Source organism: Thalia democratica, chromosome 8, assembly GCF_965202585.1.
Source record: "Thalia democratica chromosome 8, ktThaDemo2.hap1.1, whole genome shotgun sequence".
Taxonomy (NCBI): Eukaryota; Metazoa; Chordata; class Thaliacea; order Salpida; family Salpidae; genus Thalia; species Thalia democratica.
Window position 1 is genome coordinate 9,859,944 of NC_139172.1, and position 23,777 is coordinate 9,883,720.

Below are 23,777 nucleotides of genomic sequence, written 5' to 3' on the forward strand. Positions count from 1 at the left end.
AGTCATTTTTTATGTATGCCTTGCTGATTCTAAAAAAATATGCCAAAACTTTGAAAGCTTAAATTTCAAAGGAAGTTTATTGCAGCCTAGCGTTATAATTTGCACTGTTATTTAAAACTGTTTTTGCTACTCTAAAATAGATAAACTGAATGTACGATAAAGAAAAAAATTGGTCACTGTATAAATAGAATTAAAAAAAGAGTTGCTAGTTTAAAAAACTTAGCTAAATATATTTTTATATGTGAATGCTTGTCTTGAACTACAAACTTATACATATCTAAACTACACTTACATTCAACTAATTAAAAAACCACTTCATACTAGGAAATTTTATTTTCTTTAAAAAAATATTTTTGTAATTAGTTTTTAAACTATAGAAATTATTGTTGAAGTTTTTTACTCTATTTATATAATATCTTTTTTTATAATTGCCAAAATATTAAACGATGGTTCGAAAATATTCTAATATTTTAAAACCTTGTAGTATGAAAGTTGTTTCTAAATTAATTTTAAGTTCTTCGTTTTTATTTGGAAATGGAAATCTGTTATTTTTTTGCAGAGTTTTTTCAAGAATCAACAAAAACTTGCTTTTAGTAGTTGTAGTCAAATCTGATTTTTTTTTCTTAGATATACGTGTGGAAACTGGTGCATAATTTTTCTGATAACGTTAAAACTACTATAATAAATTAATAAAATTTTATAAACGTTGAAATATATTATTTTTTTATCAGATATGTCTAAGTCATGAAGTGCTTCCTTAGAAAAGAATATTTTAAACTCATATAGACTTACGTTTTTTTTATGGATTTTTACCTCTTAAAGGTTGAACTTATATTACTTTTATTATAAAAGTATGATATGAATTTTTCATAGAAATTGGTGTTTTTAGCTCATATAATACTTTTGCAAGTTTAAAGATTAATATTTTGTAAAAACTTTACGTTCTTTACAAAGTGCTCATAGTTCGAAGATATTTTATTTGAGTTTGAAACTGTTTTGCAACTTTTATTGACGAGGTTTAAAGATTTGTTATCTTATGTTTTATTTAAATGATCTAATTGCGTATTTACTAAAAAATTTACTAAAACAGATAAACTTTAAATGTAAGAAAATTATGAAACAAGTGTTAAGCAGCGATTCTAAATAAATCTACTCAGTTACTTAGTACTATACAAAAAGTACACTTTTTTGAACATAAAATGAGTAATACAGTATCAAGCGCATGATTAATATATTTTGAATATTTATTAAAATATAGATAAAATAAACTTTAAAACATAGTAAATTTCAGTAACTCTAGAATTTATCTTTTAAACTGTTAGTATGAACTAGAGCTATACACGAATTTTTAGTTTTTGAAGTTTATGTTACTTTTTAAGATGTGGACCTTTTTATTTGTTATTAAGAATTTGAGTTGTCCGAATTTGAATCGTTATGTAACCTAAAAAAGCAATATGAGATCTTTAACTTATTGGTTATAACTTGTTTATAATCGCATTTTTTTGTATACACTTGATTACAAAACAAAAAGTTGAAACTGTAAAAAAATTAGTTTTACTTATTCTAACATTTTTTTAATAGAAAGTTATTATTTTTAAGATTATACATAAGAAATAAACTAAACGGAGGTACTTTTAACAATAACTGTTAGTGTTCAGTATCAGGGTTAATGTAGCTGTAATAAATTTAAGTATGTTTAAAAAAAGTAAATTATTTTTAACTTTGTTAATATAAAAATTCCAAGGCTTAATCAAGTAGAAGTAATAAGATGTAACACAGGTGTAGTAATTAACTAAATATATATGGTTTATTGAACGATAAAAAAAGCGCTCAAAAAGTTTGGTCTAATGACTTGATGTATAAAAAAACCTTTTATTTATCGAGCCGTAAACCACATCCTTTTATAAATTCTTATAAAGTAAAAAAATAACTTTTTTAAAATCTAGACTTTTACACGTAAACTAAAATAAATCTAAACTTTAAGCCTTGCTTCTTGTTATGTAAATACAAGGTGGAACTCAAGATATCTTATGCTAGATAGACTGAAAAAGCAAAAATCAGGTTGTCCGGTACTATGTGGCTAAGTATAAAAACGATCAAGATTCGATTATTACAGCTAAAGAACGGCAAGTGGTAAAATCATCATTCTACTGCTCAAACTTTTTTTTTTGTAACAAAGGAGTGTAGTAAAAAAAAGCATTGCTCTCAAGCGTGATCCTGCATGCAAGATCACGGACGAAGTTTGTTAACACTAATGAAAATTCAGAAGAACTATCAAACTTTTGTAAAACTTTAGCCAAAAATATAGGAGAGGCTTGCAAAAGAAGGTTTTATACTAAAGGTGGGCAAAGTTTTTAATCGGGTCGGATCCGGAAAAATTTGGAAAAATCCGGAAAGGCCGGAGCATTTGAAATTAGTGATTTAATAGATCTAGTATCTGGATAACGCCTTTTTGAATCTGGATTCGACCGTATCCTAATTTAAAATATAATCTGGATCTGATTGGTTACTAACTTTAAATCGAGATCCGGATCCGGTCGCATTCTAAATTAAGTAAAAGTTTCGGGTTTGGCCGGAATCTAATTTTATAGATACGGTTGATCACTTTTCTGAATCCTTCTAATTCACAAAAATTTCTCAAACGTGACAACTTAAGATGAAGATTGATACATATCAGATGTTTATGTAATGTCTACAAATAGAATTTAAATGGTGATTGACAAAGGTTGGTATGTAAAATATCAGATTTATAAAAACACTTTGCTTTGGGTATTTCGACAAAAAGATATTTTAACTAAGTTACAACTACAAAATGGTTTTGTATCAGTAGACATTAATTTGAAAAGCCATTGTTTATGTTGAAATCTTACAGTTTTGTTTTGTAAAAACATGATGCAAAGTTAAAAAAAAATTGTAATATTGAACTTTGCGCCCGGACACTTCTATCGCGGGCCGGTCACTTTCATTTGCAGGCCAGATTCTATTGTAACTTAAAAAACGGTCGAGACCGGTCATTTTAACATCTGCCGTACATTGCCCACCGCTAATCTAGACCAATAAAAACAAGTTAAACATGGATGACAACAAATTACTACTAGTCACAACAGCTGTTGAACCACGGTATCGACTTTCCGCTTTCCCTTCTTACCTCAAAAATAATGTTAAAGAGCAGCTAAAATTAATTGTTAAAAATCATATGTGTTTCAAAGCTTATTAAGGTGATGATTCTCCTTTATTGCCACCAAAGGAACCAAAACCACATCTTTCTGTAAATTTTGATCTAAAGAAGTTTTCAACTTAATATTCTTTGTTTAAAACAGAATCAAACACAGCTACACAGAAGGACGAGCAAAGGATTCTATTGATGAGAAAAATTGAAGCTAAAGTAAAGGGCTTTTTTGTTGCAGGAAATTCGAATGCAGAAACTGAAGAGGATAAAGTCTTAAACTGTTGGAACTTGAACAAAACAAAGTACCCACATCTTACCAGCTTTGCAGGGAAATATCTTGCTGCACTATCATATTCTGTGTATTCTTAAAGATAATTTTCTGACGATTGTAATTTGTACGATGAAAAGCGTAATTGATTGCTTCCAAAGACAGGCAAAAAACTTAATTTCTCAACCACAACTTAAAAAACAAGAACAATTTTTTGTAGTTTAAAAAGGACATTTTTTGCAATTTTAGTTGGTTTTATATTTTTAAAAAGTTGATAAGGTTAATCTGTATTGCTTTTTTGTAATGGTAAAAGCTTAATCCTAAGTGGAAACTAAAACTTTTTGTTACAACTGTATTTCTGATTCTTTTTCAGGCCTTTACTATAGTTGGTATTGTATTTCAATTTATTACGGCTCCAAGTTATTTGCAATTGAACTTTATTTTATAAATATGAACACTTGCAAAAGTTTATGTTCTAATTCGTTTTTGGTCACAATGAAAACTAACTACATTTTAACTTATGTAAGGCAGCACTCAATACATAGGGAAACCCCACAGTTTGCAGCTAGCCCAAGTTATACAAGCCCCACCTTGCAACAAGCCATATACCAGGAGGAGCAGTATGAGGGTGTGCACTTGGGTGATGAGCGACTCAAATTGTTGAAAAATTACAGAGTTGACATCGAGGATGAAAAAACTTAATTCTTATATATTGATAAGCGCATGGCTGACCATGGTATCTATGATGAGGATAACAAGTATTTTATGCTCAGAGAATATTGGCCAAATAATGATATGTCAGCCTACATCCTGTGCACTGAGCCTAGAGACAGAAATTTCAAAAGCTTGCGTGCTTACTTAATGCATAAGGATGGAGCCTTACCACGGGCTTTGCTTCCAGTGGTAAGCTGTTCCTTTCCAAAAAACAAAATAAGAATATCAGTGGCTGTGACGTTAATTATGACGTATCAAAATGGCTCCTAGACCTGGAAAATAAAGAACTATTACATAAATTTCTTTTTGCATTTGATTCCTAACCACTTAAAAATAGAGTGTCTAGTATTCTGTCACTTGGCTTACAAGAGTTCAAAAGATGTGTCATGGATGTCTGTGATGCAGACTTGAGAAGCTCAAGAGATGCTTTAAGAGAAATCAGATATTTTAAGAGACCAAAACAGAATCAGTAGTCAAAATTGCCCGGTTAATAAATTAGTTTTCGGCCATTTTCGTTATAAGTTGGCGTTTAATGTTTTTATTATTTATAAAGTATTTGAATTTGAGAATTTGCGTTTGAAAATTTATTCATAGGTGTTGTTGCTTCAAAAAGGATTAAACATTAAACTATTTGAAATTCAAAACTGTTTTTTTTTAAATTTATTAAGTTTTACATTTAAATTAAAATTGTAAAATAAAATTTTTAAGACAATTTAGCTATGATATATTTCCTGTTATTTGATACTTAAATTATTGAATATGGAGCAGAGAAATATAGGTCAGGCCCCCAGCACCAAACGCGTTAACGAGCATAAAGTTAATTTTATAGACAAATTTATAAATTTTTCAAAAAACATAAAACTTTAATGTCAATTATTTTCCTTATCTTAAAAGCTATCTAAAAATTTTTTTATCTTAGAGAACGCACCTTTGTCTTTAATTTAAGAAAAAAAAAATTTGGTTTAGGGTTTGAATTATTTCATGGGGTCCCTCCAAAAATAAAGGTTTTTTTTTCTTTTTTTCATTCAAATTGCATTATAACCAAAAATTTTTTTTTTTTTTAATATTTTTTTTTTTGATTTCCCTTAGTTTGCATGTTATTTAAACTCTTAAATAGTTATTTTATAAATAATGTTAATATCTTTTACGATTTGGCCCAAAAACAAAATGATGTATATTACACTATCATTTGCCTTGGCCGTTTCCTAGATAAAAAATTGATAAAAGGAAAAGAACGATTAATAAGAATGTAAATTACAACAAATTTAAATAAACTATAATAATTTAATTAAATTTGTTGTAATTCACATTCTTATTAATTGTCAAACTAAAGGCCCGTCAAACTATTGGCCACTTTAACCATTCTTCTACAGCGTGCGAGAAACTAGAAAAAAATCCAAGTCACTTTAGGATCATCAGTGTCAAGCCAAAAAGCCAACTTGTGCAAGATATTGAAACAAGGTGACACTCAACCTAATGCTGAAAAGATTAAAAATTTAAAGATGTCCAGAACTTCGTGGCTAACAAATAATTTAAATCCGAAAATATCCTTAAAGCTGATGAACCGAAACTTGTTAGCCTCCTTAATAAACTGCTTGAATCTTCATATTTAGTAACGCAGAAGTATAGTAAAAACAACACATTGCTGTCAAGTGTAATCACGTATGCAGCAGTACTAAAAAAGTTTTTAAGTCTTAAAGCTATTACTTCACCAGGTCTAGATCAAAATAGTTCTATTTGAAAACCTTGGCAGAAAATAGAAAAGAGGCTTTCGAAAGAAGGTTTTATACTACTTATAACATCACACGAATTAACCTTCATGTTAACGACTTGTATTTATTCACAACAGCTGTTGATCCACGGTATCGACTTGACTTTTTCCTTGCTAATCTCTAAGGTTGTAAGTCTACTAAAAGTTCGCAGTTATCGTGAGAATAGTCAAAGTGGCCAGGTTCCTCTAGTACCGCCTATTACATCTAAAGCCAAAACACCTAAAAAATAATGTTCTCGATTTTTTTTTGTTTTTCTGTTCTACATTTAGATCGGAAAGAAGTTCAAACACTCACAAAAATGAGCAGAAATATTCAGTTGATCAGGAAAATGAGACCCAAATCAAGGCTTTCTGGCAGAAGAAAATTTTTCTGCTGAAGAAGTTAAAGAAGCTGAAATTTTGTCTTGGTGGAAATCAAACATAAATACACACATCTTGCCAGGTTTGCAAAAAAAAACTTTTACAAACAAAAGCGCAATTGATTGCTTCAAAAAACCGTCGAAAAACTTTTAATTCTTCATCACGTCCTCAAAAAACAAGAATAGGTTTCTTTGTGGCTTAATGGCTTTGATATGAGTAAATGTTATATACTAAGTTACCTACTTTTGTATATGTAAACAGTTGCTAAATAAATTATTGTAAGTAAAAGTCTAATGTAAAGCCTATCATTAAAAAAAATGTAAATACTAACTAAAAAAGTAGCTCTTTCCTAGTTTAATTTATGTCATACAATTTTCAAAATTATTTAACTATCACGTTAATCATTATGTTTGATATTAGAGCTAATTGTAGTTTGATTGTTTTTGAACATTTTAAGCAAATATTACCTTTAGTAATTTGCCATATCTTTATCCTTGTTCAATTAAATTTTTTGTTGTTTATCTTTTTTTCTATTTATTCTGAAGTATTTAGGAAAGCATTATTTGTGTATTTCATTTCAAATATCGCTAACGTTTTCGGCCTAAGTCAATTATAATGATACATTTCAAATAGTTTTGGTTTAATTGGTTGTGTTTAGATTTTCTTTTAGTTCTATGTTAAGTCCTAAAAACATACACACTTTATCATCTCTGTTTTCTATAGAATTTTTTTTTTCCTTTTTTTCTGTAAAATTAGATGTTTATTAATCGTTTAAAATTTATTATATTTCTCTTAAAAAGTTAGAGTTGATTGTTTTTTGTAATAACAGTGTCTTTAATAGACTTAGTTATTAAGTCTTTAATTTTAAAGGAAAATTACACTCAGCTGAAAGAAAGCTTTTGTTGGTAAGAATTAATATACTGAGTTATGAGCTTTTCAAGTTTATAACTTTCAAATTGTTTTAATAACAACTTATCAACAACAAAAAGTGTCTGCCATACCGAACAGCAAACTACTATTACATAAATGTTTTATAAAATAACAGTATACTGTCAAAATCCACCTGTTTTTTTATATTTTCTTTATTTATTAGTTTATTTTATATATTTTTTGCAATTTAATTTAATTATTTTTTGTTTATATTTCAATATCACTCTTATTCCTAACCCTTACCCTCGATCGGTAAACGATTCTCGAATGTGACTGGGTGTATATTGACCGGGTTGATTTTGACCGCGGGTGGATTTTGAACGTGTCTCATAATATTGTCCTACAGGTTAATTAAAATTCGTTTTAAAATTTGTTTTTAAACATTTATAAAGACGTGTTTTAAATAAAAATGATTCTATTATAAATAAAACTATTTGTATTTTTGATGCGTAACCAAAAGGGCTTGTAATGCATTTGTAATGCATCCCTGTAATTAAGTTTTACTATTAAGTTAATATCAAAATGAAGCTTTACAGCCAATTTTAATCAGTACATTGCTAATTGGCAAATCACTTATTATTATTTATAAAAGTTGATTGATGATGCAATAATAACACACACATTTTTTTATTACTGGCTTGCAGCCACTTTCTGTGTTGTTGGGTCACATTTTTATACTTAGATTTGAGTGTTGGTATCATTCCACTTACAGCTTATTTGGATTTGTTACTTGTTTGGACACAAATCTTATATTTGAATTTGAGTGCTAGAATCAGTCCACTCACGGCTTATTTGATTTTGCATTTGCTACTTGTTTGGACACAAACTCTTTATTTGATTTTGAACAGTTGAATTTCAACTCAGCAGTTAGCTACCAGTTCAAAATAATATAATATTTTTAGCTGTCTACTTGTACAATTTTATTAGAGGCTTATACTATTGCATTGCTAGGTTTTTAAATTTTACTTATTTGCTAATTTATACAATCTTTTAGATCTGATACTTATTTAAACACTTTTTTTAGAGTTGACCAATTTGCCAATTTTGTAAATTTGAATTTGTTTATTGAATTTAAAGCTTGCATTGAATCTTTTTATTAAACTAAATTATCTTAGTCTCGATTTTACCTAACATGGACCCTAGCTATAAACCCCCTTTTAGTCTGGATGTAGTAAAGCTACCAAATAGAAAACCTTCCTCACGATTTAGCATAGCTACTAATGTGTCCACCAACCCGGGGCACTCACCCCGTAAATCACATAGCGTCCTCGGCCCACACAAAGAGCTAACCTTTGTTGACAGTCAAGTAGAAGTTAAGGGACAAGATGAGCAAAATTTGAGTTAGTCAGAAAAGCCTATTGCAGAAAATATGTATAAAGCATTGCCAACGAATCAAATATCTGCATTTCAACATGAGATTGATTAAAACAAAGGCATCTTAAACAGCTAAGAGAGCAACAGACTATATTGGATACTTTAAATAATGAAATCAGTAATATGGAATTCGGGATTAATAACAAGTATAATAGTAATCTGACCATTAACTCTTTATGTCCACCAATTTATAGGAAAATTAACTCACACTAACATTATATTAATCAGAAAATTGCTGAGCTTAAGAACAATTTGAAAATAGATGAATCAAATGGAACAAAAAACTAGCACAATTTTTTCGAAAAGTCATGTAACCTTAACGACACTCACAACCCAATCGACAAAAATAAAATATTAACGGCAGTATGGCCTGCTAAAGACATAAAAAACTATTGGGCTATAACTGAGGGAAAGAATAAATTATATCAATTATTGAATAAGTTTTTACTTACAAAAGATAGTAATTTGGAAGAGTATTTAGGCATAAACTGGCATGGACATCAGTGAGTGGTCTAAAACTATACATTGAGGTAAAAAATGTGAGAACGAGCTCAAAAAAGGTAGTAACCTAACTAAGTTCCTCTATCTACATTAAGCACCAAAAGAGTTAAAAACTAAAATGAGAAGAAAATTTTGCCTTGATGAAGAAAATTTCAAAATTTGCTGTAAAAATATAAGTAATGAAAATATTTCTTTTTATTAATTTTCAATGTATATTTAAAATTCGTATTAAAGTAAAAATAGATAAAATAAAACATGCTAACAAATTAAAACATCTCTTTTTTGTCTGAGACTTTTTTATTAAGATTATTTTGCAAAATATCTTTAAAATTTAAAAACAAAAATGTCCATCTCGCTTTGAAGAATTGTTGTTTTTATCAAAATTAAAATGTTTTCAGTAGAATTTTAGTTGTACTTTAGAATTTTAAAAGCTTTATAACAAACTCATAATTTTTTTTAAAGGTTAGTCACATTATAAAGTTAATCTAAAAATAATAAATTCCTAAGCCATTCAGACTAAATGAATGTTTTAAATTTCTCAGCAATCTAGTTTTAAATGTGTTACAGACTGTTTTGTTTCAAGTATCTGCAAAAGCAATGTTCACGTTTTTTAATTAAGGCGTAGTATTTCTCCCACTCGTCTTTCATGAAATCGTGATCTCTAGGACTTCCTTTTCCACTAAACCCGTAGAAATGGTGTGCAGCCTTTTGTTTGGGATCTATGACGGCATAATCAGGAATTCCTATTTTCAACCTCAAAACCCCGGTCACCCATACATCGTCCATTCGCACCAAGACTTCGTTCTTCGAGTTCTCCCAAATTTTAGATATTGTTTCAACTTGGCTCGAATAAAATCCTCCTAAACAAGACCTGGGCCAGGCGTCCCAGGAATACTCATCGAAGGGGACGTAGTATTTGTTGTTACTTTCTCGGACAACGTGAGGCTTGGCCAAGCCAAAAACGCAGATGAAAGGAAACAGTGGCCACTTTCTTGTTATAGTATTTCTTATATTCCAATTGATTATGTCTTCAAACACGGCCACGTCCACCATAAAGTCGTCATCGCATGAGGAGTAGTAATAATCATTCGGCAAGTTGGACGATGCCCATTGCATTCCAGCTAACGTTTTATTCCTAATATGCCTACAATGACAACAAAGTTAACATTAAAGTAGTTTTAGTGTAAATAATTAATTTGTTTAACTATCGACTTTTATTAGTAATTTTAAGTTGTTTTTTAATGTTTGTTAAAACTTATGTTATCTTTAGCTTGACTCACGGCACACAGAAGTCTAGGCTATGGTAGATTTTCCAATGTCTTTAACTTTAATAACTACAAGTCAAAAAAGAAAAAAAAAACACGAATTCTTGAATTTCATGAACAAACAAAATGGTATATTAATATTATCTTCATTATTAAAAAATGTTTTCAAGTAAAATAATTTAAGATAAATAGTTCATTAATCATCTTGTATAACTAACATGTAGTCGTCTGGGCCATCAAACAAAAGAATGTCATGGTGACGGCTCCATTCTTCTTCCACGAACTTCAACGTTTGATTATCTGCGGGTTTTCCAACAACAAAAATATACAGAAACTGACCGGAGTTTGTGTACCTTATCCCAGCCCATGTTCTTCTTATGAACATCCGCCGCTGTATGTTGCTGGCCGTCGACTTGATGAAGGTTACCATTGTCCAATTAAAGTCTGTTTGTGTTAATTAAAATTTTTTTCTTATTTTTCTTAATATAACAAAACCGTCTAAATTTACATTTTAATCTTCTTATTTTTAGATTGTAATTTTAAAACCATTAGTCGAAAAAGTATAATTCATAATTTTATGCTTAAATTATGATTGCTGAAAATTAATTTTTTTTATTAGTAAATTTTTTTAAAATTATTAGTTGTTTGAAACAATTTGTTTCTATACATTGAGCAACTACTTTGTCAAATATTATGTAGTTTTTAATTAATGCACTAATATTCGGAGCTAAGTAATTGATTAAAACGGAAGCCTATAATTTTTTGTACAAGTTACTTTTTTTTTTTAAATCAGTTGTACTGAGTGACAAAAAGCTGTTTACAACATAAAAATTTAAATAACTTTTTTTTCGAAGTCGTTATACTAAAAAAAAAAGTACTACTTGTCTTTTAAATCAAAAATGACTGTTTAAAATCTTGCATCTAAACTTAAATACTAGTCTAAGTTTTATTTTATTATTTCTTAAGTTTTGAAAATTATTATACTACTTTTTTACTTACCTTAGCAAACTACAACAAAACAATCTAAAAAAGACTATAACTATAATTAAAACTTTATAGAGCTTTTTTGCTGTTTTCAAAGAGTAAATTTAAAGTTGTTAATCACTATGAGCAAGAAAATATTTTTACTTAAAAACTATTTTTTTTAAGTTTAGAAAAATCAATAAAAAATTTTTATTTACATGTTCTTGCAGAACTTTCACTAACTTTTACTAATATTGCAAGTCTTTTCACAAAAAGGGTTTAAATTGACTTCAGGTTCCAAAATATATTTTGTTGCGTATGGATGATTGCTTGTAAAAGGTTTTGTTTTATTTTTCTCTTCTGTATTTTCATTATAAGTTATGTTTTTGTTTTCATAATCTGTGTTAGTGTTTATGAGTTCCTTGTTCATTAATCTGAAATAAAGTAAATTCGTTGGTTCTATATAAAAACAAAGAAGAAGTAGTTGAAAATTAAAAACATGCTGCTTGATTAGTAAAAATTATTAATTTCATAAATTTATAATTCAAAAGATAGGGTAAAATTAATTATAAGACTTTTTATAGTTTAGTTTAACTTTTAATTGCAATAATTTTAAACTTTAGGGTGTTGAAATGACTGTATTTACAAGTAAAACCTATATTGTTTATTAACAGCTTTAAGTTTTATCTATAAAAAGAAATTCTTAAATATTAATTAAAATGTCGGCAATTATATTCTACCGCTTAGAAAAAAAACTAAAAGTCATTTACTTACTTCAGTTCTGTACTTTTCGTTGATATATATAAATAGTCTAGCTTATACATTGTTATGAAACTGAAGCATATCAAACTGTACACAATCCATATAAAACATTTTCTTATTTTGAACGAAAAATTCATAGTTTTCTATAAATGTTAAATTATATAAGAGCATTAAATAGTTTGTCATTTCTAAAACTCATTTACACTATACAACTAACTTAAAAAAACAATCTTTTTTGATTTTTAGCTATAGTGTTAAGATAAAAAAAAAATCCGGATAGTTTTATAGCTCAACTTTATGAGCTTTTTCAGATTACTAAGTTATCATAGAAATATATTTTTTAACACCAGTTAGTTGTTAAAATTAGTAAAACAACTTTGTATAAATATATTATATGTAAAAAATTAATTAATTCAAATAAAAAAGGAGTTTAATAAAATATTTTGTAAAAATAAATACAACATCGTATCTGGTCTAATTTTCCAAAACTATTACCATGTTTTTGTATTATAAAGTTATTAATTACTAGACTATGATTCTATTATTAATTAAATATCTCTGTTTCTTTTTTTTTATAACTTGAGTACGTTTCTATTACATAATACATGAAAAGTACAAGTAAATTTTTGAAAAATTTAGTAATTTGATATTTCTATCGTAATTAATATTAAGTTTAATTTTGTTTTAAATATAATTTGTTATCATTATTCCTACACTATATTTACTTGTAAAAACAAATTAATCTGTTACACATCATAAAACTATTTCTTTATTATTTAATTAATAAAATAGTTTTATAAATTAAACAGTATTTTAATATACATCTAGTCAAACTTTTATCTGCATTTTAAACTTGTGCAGAAGTTTTTTAATGAATTATATATATACTGTTTATCAAAGAAAAATTTTCAGTCATAAACCGAATCAAAAAATAAGCCTGCAGTTAAAAAACATTTACGAAAAGTCTTAAATACTTTACAATGCAACTAACCCTTTTTAGAATTACAGTAACAATAGTATATACTATAACAAGTATATAGATTAATAAAGTTTTTTTTAAGAGTTTTAAAACTATATAAATGATGTTTAATGAACTGATCTATTCTTTTCTAACGTTTAAACAGGCAATTCCTAGCTATGAACTTTATTTTTCAACTATTCTTTTTGTGAGGATGTTAAACGGTTTTATAAATTATGCAATAATGAATAAATGTTAAAAAACAAGTTTCACATTTACAAATAATTTACAAGTATGCTATATACTTTATCAGATATATTTGTTGTAATATTTGTAATATGTCAACAAAAGCTACATGTCTGCTACAGCAAAATGCTGCTACAACCTAACGTAGCTACAATGCAAGTTACAAGTTTAGCTTACCAAGGAGAAATACTACAAAGTTTATTGTTAACCTAAAAATTTTGCAAATTGCTCAATAACTAACAATGTAAAAAATATAAGTAATGTTAACACCAACTTTTTGAGGATTTACTGTATGTTGAAGTATTGGTTTAAAAATTTGCATGACTCTTAGTAAAAGATAGTTTTAGCAAGAAAACTTACAGAACTCTGTAATGCAAAACACATTTTTTTAGACGGTTAAATTTACTGTAGTTACTTTATTTTGTAAAAAAATTTAACTTAAACACATTTTAAATTTTTACACTTTATGTTTTTTATTTAACTTTTCTTATGACTCAGTAGGACTTTTTAAAGAACCTTAAGTTTTTAAAAATAACAAAAGTTGTTTCTATTGATTATAAGAAGATAAAAAATACTTAATTTTTTTTGTTAAAAACAGTACAGCAAAGAATAAATCTACTTAAAAACAATAAAAACTTAAAAGTAGTTCTTATTTATGCTATTAAACAAACAAAAAATGAATGCTGTAACTTTACTTCTCTACCTAACTACTTTTTTTAATTAACTTTTCCTCAAATTTAACTAGTAATTACTATGAAAATTATATATTTGGTCGAAGATTTGTTTACTTAATTCTATATCTGACTAGAATATAGGAACTAAAGTTTTTAGTATTTTATTACAAAAAAATATAGATGATCGTTTTAACATTAAAATGAAATAATTTAAAACTAGTATGTGTTGTTTTCATTTTTAAAAGTTAAAAGTCTAGCTACACTCGTTTAAAAAGTTGTAGCGCTGTAAAGTTTGAATCACAAAAAAACCTTCAAAACTGAACTATAATTTTTTGCACAACCAGAATTGTTTAATAAGTGTTAGGCGATCGCTAATGACCTTTTAGATGATTTTTTGAAACCTGTGTCCATCCAACTTATAAGGAATTTGGAATTTTAAATAAGCCACTGTGTTAGTGTGTATATCGGCAGATCGTCCAAGAGATTTCATATTAGAAGACACCAACATATTAAAAATCTTTTAGAAGTTGGATGGACATGGGTTGGAAAAACCATCTATCAGGTCATCGGCGATTGCCCAACACTTATTAAACAATTCTGATTGAGTAAGTAGTTATAATGATAGTAATTTTTCAATTATAAGTAAAGCACGTAATGATTATCATTTAAGTGTTATAGAATATTTTACTATAAAAACGTTGAACCTAATTTATGCAAGCAACAGTAAGTATATAAACCTAACCTTTATAAGTTGTTATGATTGTTGTTGGCCGCTTATTTTATTATATTTATGTTTGTTTTGTTTTTATAATTATACGCTTACTTATCTTAGTTAAATTACTGATTAATTTATTTATAATTATGTAAGTATAAACTTTTAATCTATCTCTAATTAATTTAGCATAATTATGCTAATTGGTAGTGAACTACCGAATCCAAGATTCGAACTCGGCTTTGACCAAATCCTAAATTTCAAAATAAGACTCGGACTCAGATCCGGACGAATCCTAGTTTCAAAATAAGATTCGGATTTTCGAACCCGGTAGACCACTGTGAACTTTTCGAATTTCACTCAATTGTTTGTCAAAAGTTAAATTAAATGTAAACCTAATTAATGATTTCACGCTTGGATTGATAAAACAGTGCTTTGTTACACTTATAAAAGCCCTCTCTACTTTGATTTAGAGTTTTGCACACAGTACAAAAACGATGATAATTTATTTTTGCTAGAGTCTCAAATAAAATTTAGTACATAGCTAAGGCGTTTAGTCTCAGCTTATAGATAACCGCTCTTGCTTGTTCATTATATGTTTAGTTTTTATGTTTGCTCATGAACCTATTTCGGTTCAAATAACATTTTAGCTCAACTCTTACGAGAATATAAAAAATGAACATTCTTGTAGGTAGTTATTCCATTTTAGTAAGGTTTTCCTCAGGTCACCTCAGTTCACCTTAGTTCAGTGAAATTTTATCTTCATAGCTCAGGCTTTACCAGGATTTGTTTTCTAAATATCTCTATTAAGGTTATTTTTAAAGCTTATATTTTATGGATAAATTCATAGAGTTTTTAGTCGGGAGGTCTAGTTTACAAAGACCATGTAGTTATTTAAAGTATCTTTTGTTTGGCCGATATGGTGATCAGTCTCCATTTAGATGTCATTGATTATTTATTCAATTGTAGAATTAATGACTTGTAACAAGGATTGTAGGATTTACGTTACGTTTTTCCTAATTAAAAAAAATTACCATAAAATTGCGTCTTAGATTGAGAGTCTGTTAGTTAAAATAAAAAAGTATTAGTTATAATAAGATTTTTTTTTCAAGATTTTTCATATAAAGGTCAATTACTTATACAAAGAAAAAAAAATCTAATTTAAATACGTAACATTAAAGCAGATGCTTCCATACTTTTAGCTATATACTTTTATGTAAATATATTTTTGTTTATTTAATGGATAATTTTAATTTATGACACATATGTTATAACTTCAAACAGTTTAATATTTAATTTTCAAAACAATGTTCTGTTAATAATAAAATCTTAATTAATTTTTAATGGAACTTTACTAATATTTGATGTTTTATTTTTTGGAGTGGAAGATTGTTACGAAAACAAACTCTTAAAATAATTCAAGTTGTATCTTTTTCTTTAGCAATAAGTGGAGAACTTTAATTGATATTTATCTTTTAATCATATATTTCTTTAACCGCGCATTAGTTAAATGAAAATTTGAGTGCAAATATCGTATTTGGCATTGCTGGGAATTGGAGGGTGAGCATACTGGTCAAAACATTTGTAATTACATTCAGGATATGCTTAGTAATTGGAATATTACCTTGCATCATGTTCACGTTTTTTTTGCTAGACAATGCAAGAATCATTAAAAAGCACAAACAAAACAAAAGGCCTTGCTTCTTGTTCAAGATGTGGATACAAGGTGGAACTCAACATATCTTATGCTAGAGAAACTAAAAAGCTAAAGTCATGTGTCCGGTACTACGTGGTTAACTATAAAAACGATCAAGATTCGACTATTACAGCTAAAGAACGGCAACTGGCTAGATACACTTTTCTACTGCTCGAACCTTTTTTTTGTAAAAAAGGAGTATAGTAAAAAAGAGCATTGCTCTCAAGCGTTATCCTGCATGCAAGATCACCGGCGAAGTTTGTTAACACTAATAAAAGTTCCAAAGAAAAAATAAATAATTGTAAAACTTTAGCCAAAAATATAGGAGAGGCTTGCAAAAGAAGGTTCTATACTAGGGGTGGGCAACGATTTTTTCGGGCCGGATCTGGAAAAATTTTGTCTTTGGCAGGCCGGAGCATTTGGAGTTAGTGATTTAACAGATCCAGTATCCGGATAACGCCATTTTGAATCCGGATAATAGATGAATCCTTTCAGACTTTTCAAAAGTTAATCTTGTATATAAACTTTTAACATATACTTCAACTATTTTTGTCAGTGGAAAATAATGATATAATTTAATCTGAAAGTCAGAACTATAAAAATACATGATCACTATAGACCAATTTCAATATTATCTAACAGAAATAAAATAATTAAAAAAGTGACAAACAACCTTTTAATCATAAATCAATCAGTCATTCTACCAGTATAGTTTTGTTTGAGTTTGTAAAAGGGGTTTGATAGGGTAGGTGTCAAAATTGCACGAGCGTACTAAATTGCACAAGGGATAAAAATTGCACATAGACCTTTTTGGACGAAGGGTCATTTTTGCACAGAGCTATTTTCGCACGAGTAGACAATTTTGCACGGAGATATTTTTGCACGAGTTTTTTTTTGTTTTTTATTTTTAATTAAAAAAAAATTCTTCATCATATTAGTATTTTTTTTAAATTTTTTTATATATATAATTTTTTTTTATCACTGTTACCCCTAACCTAGGGGTGGGCAACGTTTATATTCAGCGGGCCAGATCAGAAAAAAATTGGTCATTTGCGGGCCAGAGCATTTTGAATAAGTGATTTACCAAATCCAGTATCCGGATCCATCCAGATAATGCCTTTTCATATCCGGATCCGCCCGGATCCTAATTTTAAAATATTATCGAGATCCGACTGAATAAAAATTTTAAACCAAAATCTGGATCCGTTCGGATTCTAATTTAACTAAAATTTTTGGTTTTGGCTGGAATCTAATTATATGGATACGGTTGATCACTTTTCTGAATCTTTTAATTCACAAAATTTCTTAAGTTGACAACTTTAAATGTAGATTGAGAAATTGGAAATAGATTTGACATGGTAATTGACAAAGGTAGGTGTATAAAGTATAAGATTTAATTAAACACTTTGCTTTGGGTATTTTGACTAAAAGATACTCAAACTAAGTTAGAACAACACAAAATATTTGGAAAAAATTGGGTTTCTATCAGTATACATTCAATTGAAATGCCATTTTTAGACATGTTTTTAAAACTAAACTCTTACAGTTTTGGTTTTAGAAGTATGATAAAAAGTTTTGTAATAATGATTTTTGCGGGCCGGTCATTTTCATCTGCGGGCCAAGTTCCATTAAAATTTAATTGTTCGGTATTATTTGATTTAAGTAAAGCTTTTGACAGTGTCGAGAGAAGAGTTTTTCTAAACAAATCAGAATGCTATGGTTTAAATGAAAAAATGTAATTCGTAATAAAATCTTATTAAACTGAAAAAAAACGGTTTGTTAATCTTTTAGGGTATAATATAAATCAACATGTGAAAAATTTACGTTGGAGTACCACAACGTTCAGTCCTAGGACCTCTATTGTTTCTTATGTACTTTAATGGCCTACAAAACAATACTAGCTTAAAAGTTATAAGTTTTGCAGATGAAACCTTACTATATAGAATAATTAAAAAATGCATACTTACAAGACAGGGACTAACTTAATCTTGAACTAAAAAAAGTCTCACAATGGTTTAAAGAAAGTAAACTTAATTCAAACATAGATAATACTAAAAGTATACTATTTCATAATATTAAAACAGTTTTTTAGTAAAACTACTAAAAACTTTGAAGTCACAATAGGTAAAATAGTTGTAAGAGGTAAAATATTTAAAAGTGTTTAGAAGTAATAATAGATAGTAACCTAAATTGATCAGAACACATTGAAATTGTAAACAGCAAGCTATTAAAAGGTAAAGAGCAAGCAGTAAAGACAGCTTGTGTTCTTTATAAAACAAAGTAGTCTTTAAATTAAAATCTATATGTATGATTGATAATTCATTTTTTTAAAGTAATATAAGATGATATTTGTTGTGTTGGGGCAGAACTAATTAAAAAGAAAAAATTAATGAAGTAATGGTACTCACGAAAAAAGCTTTTAGGAGCATTAATTATAGAAAATACCACAAGAGATTTCGTAACATAAATAATTGTTGGAAATTTATTCGAATTTGAGTTGGGAGTTTTTTGGTCAAATCTTAACAAAGTTGACTATCATTAAAAGTAAAAAAAGACTGATTAGATTATTGCTTTCTGCTTATAAATCACAATTTAGCTGAGTTCGCATTTACCGGTTTAACTCTCACATTTTGGCTGTGTCATGAATGAAACTCAAGCAGAAATTTGTTGTTTAGATGTTTGTATAAAAAGTATTTGCATTTTAACCTCAGCAATGGAATATGTATAAACAGAATGCCTGAACTTTTTGTAGGATAGTTAATTGGTTCTGTACAAGACATTAAAATATATCCGTGGAGCATAACTCAATAAACAAAATGTCTTTTAGTACACTAGATCCTTAAAAAAAATGGCACTTTTTTACCATTTGATAAATAATAAAGTATAAAATGCTTGACTCTCTGATTAAAATAATAATAGTTGGTTAAAATTTGACAATTGTATTGTAACATTAAATACTAATTTATTTTGGATTTTACTTTATTGATTACAACTTGACATTAGAAAATTATGTTGTACAATCATAAAAGAAATACTATGTGGTAACTGATTACGTAGGAAAAAATTTGTTGGTGTTTAAATTGCATAGTTATTGATCAGGTGGAAAATTATTTGTAAAATAATTATTGTTTTTTAAATAAAGCGGTCTTGAGTTTGCTGTTTTCTATTATTTCGTTCGTCTAAACATTGATAAAGAATGATATAAAACGAGCTTAACTTTTCTCTATTTTTATAACTTAAGAGTGTTTTGGACGAACGTTGTTTTACAATTTATCAAACTAGACTAGGTTTTGTATGATGACTCTTTACTTTTAAATTACACCGTAAGTACATTTAAAAAAATAGGTAATGTAAAATACTATTATCAATAATAAGAATTTTTAGTTAAAGAGTTTTATATAGTTTAATCTTCGAGGTAAGCAACACACTGCCCGCAAGCCGGATCCGGCCCACTAAAAAATCTTTCGACCGGAACTTTAAATTAAGCAAAAACACACATTTTGTAAGTGGCTAACAAAAATTTTAAAATGTGACCCTAACTTTATTTTTATTAAACACAAGTGATTTATATAATTAGATTTATGAAATTTCACACTTTAATACTAAAAAAGTATTACAGAATAAATATATATAAATATGCGATCTTATGAACTTTATTATCATAAAAACATATGGATTATTATATGAACTTTTTTAGCAAATCCAGTATGCGAATTAATTTTTATAATAAACCTTTACCACTAACTATAAAAATAGCTTGTTCCTAGTTTAATTTATATCATACTATTTTCAAAATTATTTAACTATCACGTTAATCATTCTGTTTGATACTATAGCTAATTGTAGTTTGATTATTTTTTGAACATTTTAAGTAAACATTACCTTTAGTAATTTGCATTATCTTTTATATTTGTCAACTAAATAATTTATTGTTTAGCTTTTTTTTCTATACTTTCTGTAGTATTCAAGAAAGCGTTATTTGTGTACTGTATGTTAAAAGGCGTTATTATTTTCGGCATAGGTTAACTTTAATGATATATTTCGAAGAATTTTGTTTAATTGGTTATGTTTAGCTTTTCTGTTAATACTCTGTTACGTCCTAAAAACATATACACTTTATCATCTCTGTTTTCTATACAATAAATTTTTATTTTTTTTAGTATATAGTACTAGATGTTTCTTAATTGTTAAAGAAGTTATTGTATTTTTCTTAAAAAACTTATTTAATAAACGCACCTATTAAGTCTTTGATTTTAGCGCTTTTAAGCTTATCAACAACAAAAAGTTTCTGCCAGACCTAAACAGCAACCTAATATTACATAAATATTTTATAAATAATCGACTGAAAAGTAAATTTACATTTTTTTAATTTTCATTTAAAAATCTATTTTTAAACATTGCCTTATAAACAATTTTTTAAAACGTATTTTAAATATAAAGGACTCTAATACAGATAAAACGGTCAATATCTTTTTGCGTAACCTTAAGGGCGTTTTACAATTTTCTTATTAATATTTAACTATTAACTTTCTAGATGTAAACAGCACTGTCATTTATTTTCGATTTTTTAATGGATATTACTGAATATTTACTAGAATTCTATAACGTTTTCGTTTGTTTTCGTTTAATTTCATTAAAATATGTTTTTTAAATAACAGTTTGTTTCCAATGGAAATTTTTTAAAGCTAATTATAAAAAAATACAAAATTGCCTTTTAAACACAGCGTTTTCGCTTAAAAAGTGCGAGTTCAACAGGAAGTGCAACCTTAAAAAGTGAACTACTTTACATACTGTACTCTCATTCATTAAAACCATTAGGGACAGAAAATAAAACAAAATATTTCATTGAGGAAAAGTATTTATACTCATACTGAAGAAAACTTATCAAGAAGTTTGGCAGTAGCAGCTAAAGTTGTAAAATGTTGTTTAAAAAGACTCTAAGCTACTTTAACTAGTTTGAGTTTTGTTTATGAAGTCTAAAACTACTTTTATGACAAACAATTTTATTGTAAGAGGTGTTTTAGTTTGGTGTAAAGCGAATAATTCACAATGTCTAGCATTTATGTATACGATTTATCTATTTAAAATTTTTTTTTTTTCAGTTTAATACTGTTGTCGTTAATTACAAGCTTTACTAGAAATTTAAAGATAAACCAAAACTTTCTCCATGAGTATTGAATATAGAAGTAAAAAAAAGCTGATGTAAACACAAAACTAAATTAACCAAAACATGATTGATTAATATTGGTCTGTAAGATAAAATAATTCAATAAATAAAAATATAATAAATAATAAATAAATAAAATAATAAAAATCAAACATAAAGTTAAAAAAAATCATAACTTTTAAATAAAATTTTTTAATACAAATATCAGAAATGAATGTGAAAAGTAATTTAAAATTTAAACGAAGAATTTTTTAACAAAAATATTTTCATAAGTACAACAATAATTAAAACATTTTCAAAGTAATATTAAGCTATATATATAATACTTCTTTTAATGCAAACTTAAAAATTACGAACCCTTTGTTTTATTTTTTTCATTAAAATAGAGAACACACGTAGTTTTTTAAACATATAAGTTTTTCCTACCGCAATAAATAAAAATGTTGAATCGACCTTACAGAAATCATTATAAAAAAGAGTCATAATTTTATTAAAAGTTTCTTTCAAATAGAGAATTTAAAACCTGTTTAATTTTTTAAAATAAACTTCAATGTATATTTTAAAGTCGTACTAAATTAAAAATTAATAAAACAAAACATGCTAACAACTTAAAACGTCTCTTTTTAGCCTGAGACTTTTTCGTTAAAACTATTTTGCAAACCATTTTGAAAAACTAAAATCAAAAATGTACAACTCGCTTTGAAGAATTGCTGTTTTTTATTAAAAAAAATATTAGTAGGATTTTAATTGTATTTCAGAATTTTAAAAGCCTTATTACAGACTCATAAGTTTTTTAACGATTAGTCAAATAATAAAGTTAATCTAAAAATAATAATTTCTTTCGCAATTCACACTAAACCAATGTTTTAAAATCTTCAGCAATCTAGTTGTAAAAGCGTAGTTAATATCTGCAAAAGCAATGTTCACGTTTTTTAATTAAGGCGTAGTATTTCTCCCACTCGTCTTGCATGAAATCATGATCTCTAGGACTTCCCTTTCCTTTAAACCCGTAGAAATGGTGTGCAGCCTTTTGTTCGGGATCTATGACGGCATAATCGGGCATTCCTATTTTCAACCTCAAAACTCCGGTCACCCAAACATCGTCCATTCGCACCAAAACTTCGTTTTTCGAGTGATACCAAACTTTAGATATTGTTCCGACTTGGCTCGAATAAAATCCTCCTAGACAAGACCTGGGCCAGGCGTCCCAGGAATACTCATCGAAGGGGACGTAGTATTTGTTGTTGCTTTCTCGGACAACGTGAGGCTTGGCCATGCCAAAAACGCAGATGAAAGGAAACAGCGGCCACTTTCTTGTTATAGTGTTTCTTATGTTCCAATTGATTATGTCTTCAAACACGGCCACGTCCACCATAAAGTCGTCATCGCATGAGGAGTAGTAAAAATCATTTGGCAAGTTGGACGATGCCCATTGCATTCCAGCTAACGTTTTATTCCTAATATGCCTACAATGACAACAAAGTTAACATTAAAGTAGTTACAGTGTAAATAATTTATTTGTTTAACTATCGACTTTTATTAGTAATTTAAGTTGTTTTTTAATGTATGTTAAAATTTATGTTATCTTTAGCTTGACTCACGGCACACAGAAGTCTAGGCTATGGTAGATTTTCCAATGTCTTTAACTTTAATAACTACAAGTCAAAAAAGAAAAAAAAAACACGAATTCTTGAATTTCATGAACAAACAAAATGGTATATTAATATTATCTTCATTATTAAAAAATGTTTTCAAGTAAAATAATTTAAGATAAATAGTTCATTAATCATCTTGTATAACTAACATGTAGTCGTCTGGGCCATCAAACAAAAGAATGTCATGGTGACGGCTCCATTCTTCTTCCACGAACTTCAACGTTTGATTATCTGCGGGTTTTCCAACAACAAAAATATACAGAAACTGACCGGAGTTTGTGTACCTTATCCCAGCCCATGTTCTTCTTATGAACATCCGCCGCTGTATGTTGCTGGCCGTCGACTTGATGAAGGTTACCATTGTCCAATTAAAGTCTGTTTGTGTTAATTAAAATTTTTTTCTTATTTTTCTTAATATAACAAAATCGTCTAAATTTACATTTTAATCATTATATTTTTAGATTGTAATTTTAAAACCATTAGTCAAAAAAGTATAATTCATAATTTTATGCTTAAATTATAATTGCTGAAAATTAATTTTTTTTATTAGTAAATTTTTTTAAAATTATTAGTTGTTTGAAACAACTTGTTT

The 23,777-nt window shown here is 27.6% G+C and overlaps 2 protein-coding genes across 2 annotated transcripts; both read right to left on the reverse strand.

Annotated features, from left to right (window-relative positions):
* Positions 1 to 9,648: 9,648 nt before the first annotated feature.
* LOC145842898 (beta-1,3-galactosyltransferase 5-like) lies at positions 9,649 to 10,782 on the reverse strand. Its single transcript, XM_082950373.1, has 2 exons — positions 10,571 to 10,782; positions 9,649 to 10,231 (listed from the first exon to the last, which is right to left on the reverse strand). The coding sequence occupies exons 1-2, from the start codon at positions 10,780 to 10,782 to the stop codon at positions 9,649 to 9,651; spliced, it is 795 nt and encodes a 264-aa protein (XP_082806499.1).
* An 11,649-nt stretch (positions 10,783 to 22,431) lies between these two features.
* On the reverse strand, positions 22,432 to 23,546 carry LOC145842899 (beta-1,3-galactosyltransferase 5-like). Its single transcript, XM_082950374.1, has 2 exons — positions 23,335 to 23,546; positions 22,432 to 22,996 (listed from the first exon to the last, which is right to left on the reverse strand). The coding sequence occupies exons 1-2, from the start codon at positions 23,544 to 23,546 to the stop codon at positions 22,432 to 22,434; spliced, it is 777 nt and encodes a 258-aa protein (XP_082806500.1).
* Between the last annotated feature and the right edge of the window lie 231 nt (positions 23,547 to 23,777).

Coding starts and splice junctions, on each gene's coding strand:
- LOC145842898 (XM_082950373.1), bottom strand. CDS start 10,782: ATGGTAACCTTCATCAAGTCGACGGCCAGCAACATACAGCGGCGGATG. Junction 10,232..10,570: donor GATGGCCCAGACGACTACAT/GTTAGTTATACA, acceptor TTGTCATTGTAG/GCATATTAGGAATAAAACGT.
- LOC145842899 (XM_082950374.1), bottom strand. CDS start 23,546: ATGGTAACCTTCATCAAGTCGACGGCCAGCAACATACAGCGGCGGATG. Junction 22,997..23,334: donor GATGGCCCAGACGACTACAT/GTTAGTTATACA, acceptor TTGTCATTGTAG/GCATATTAGGAATAAAACGT.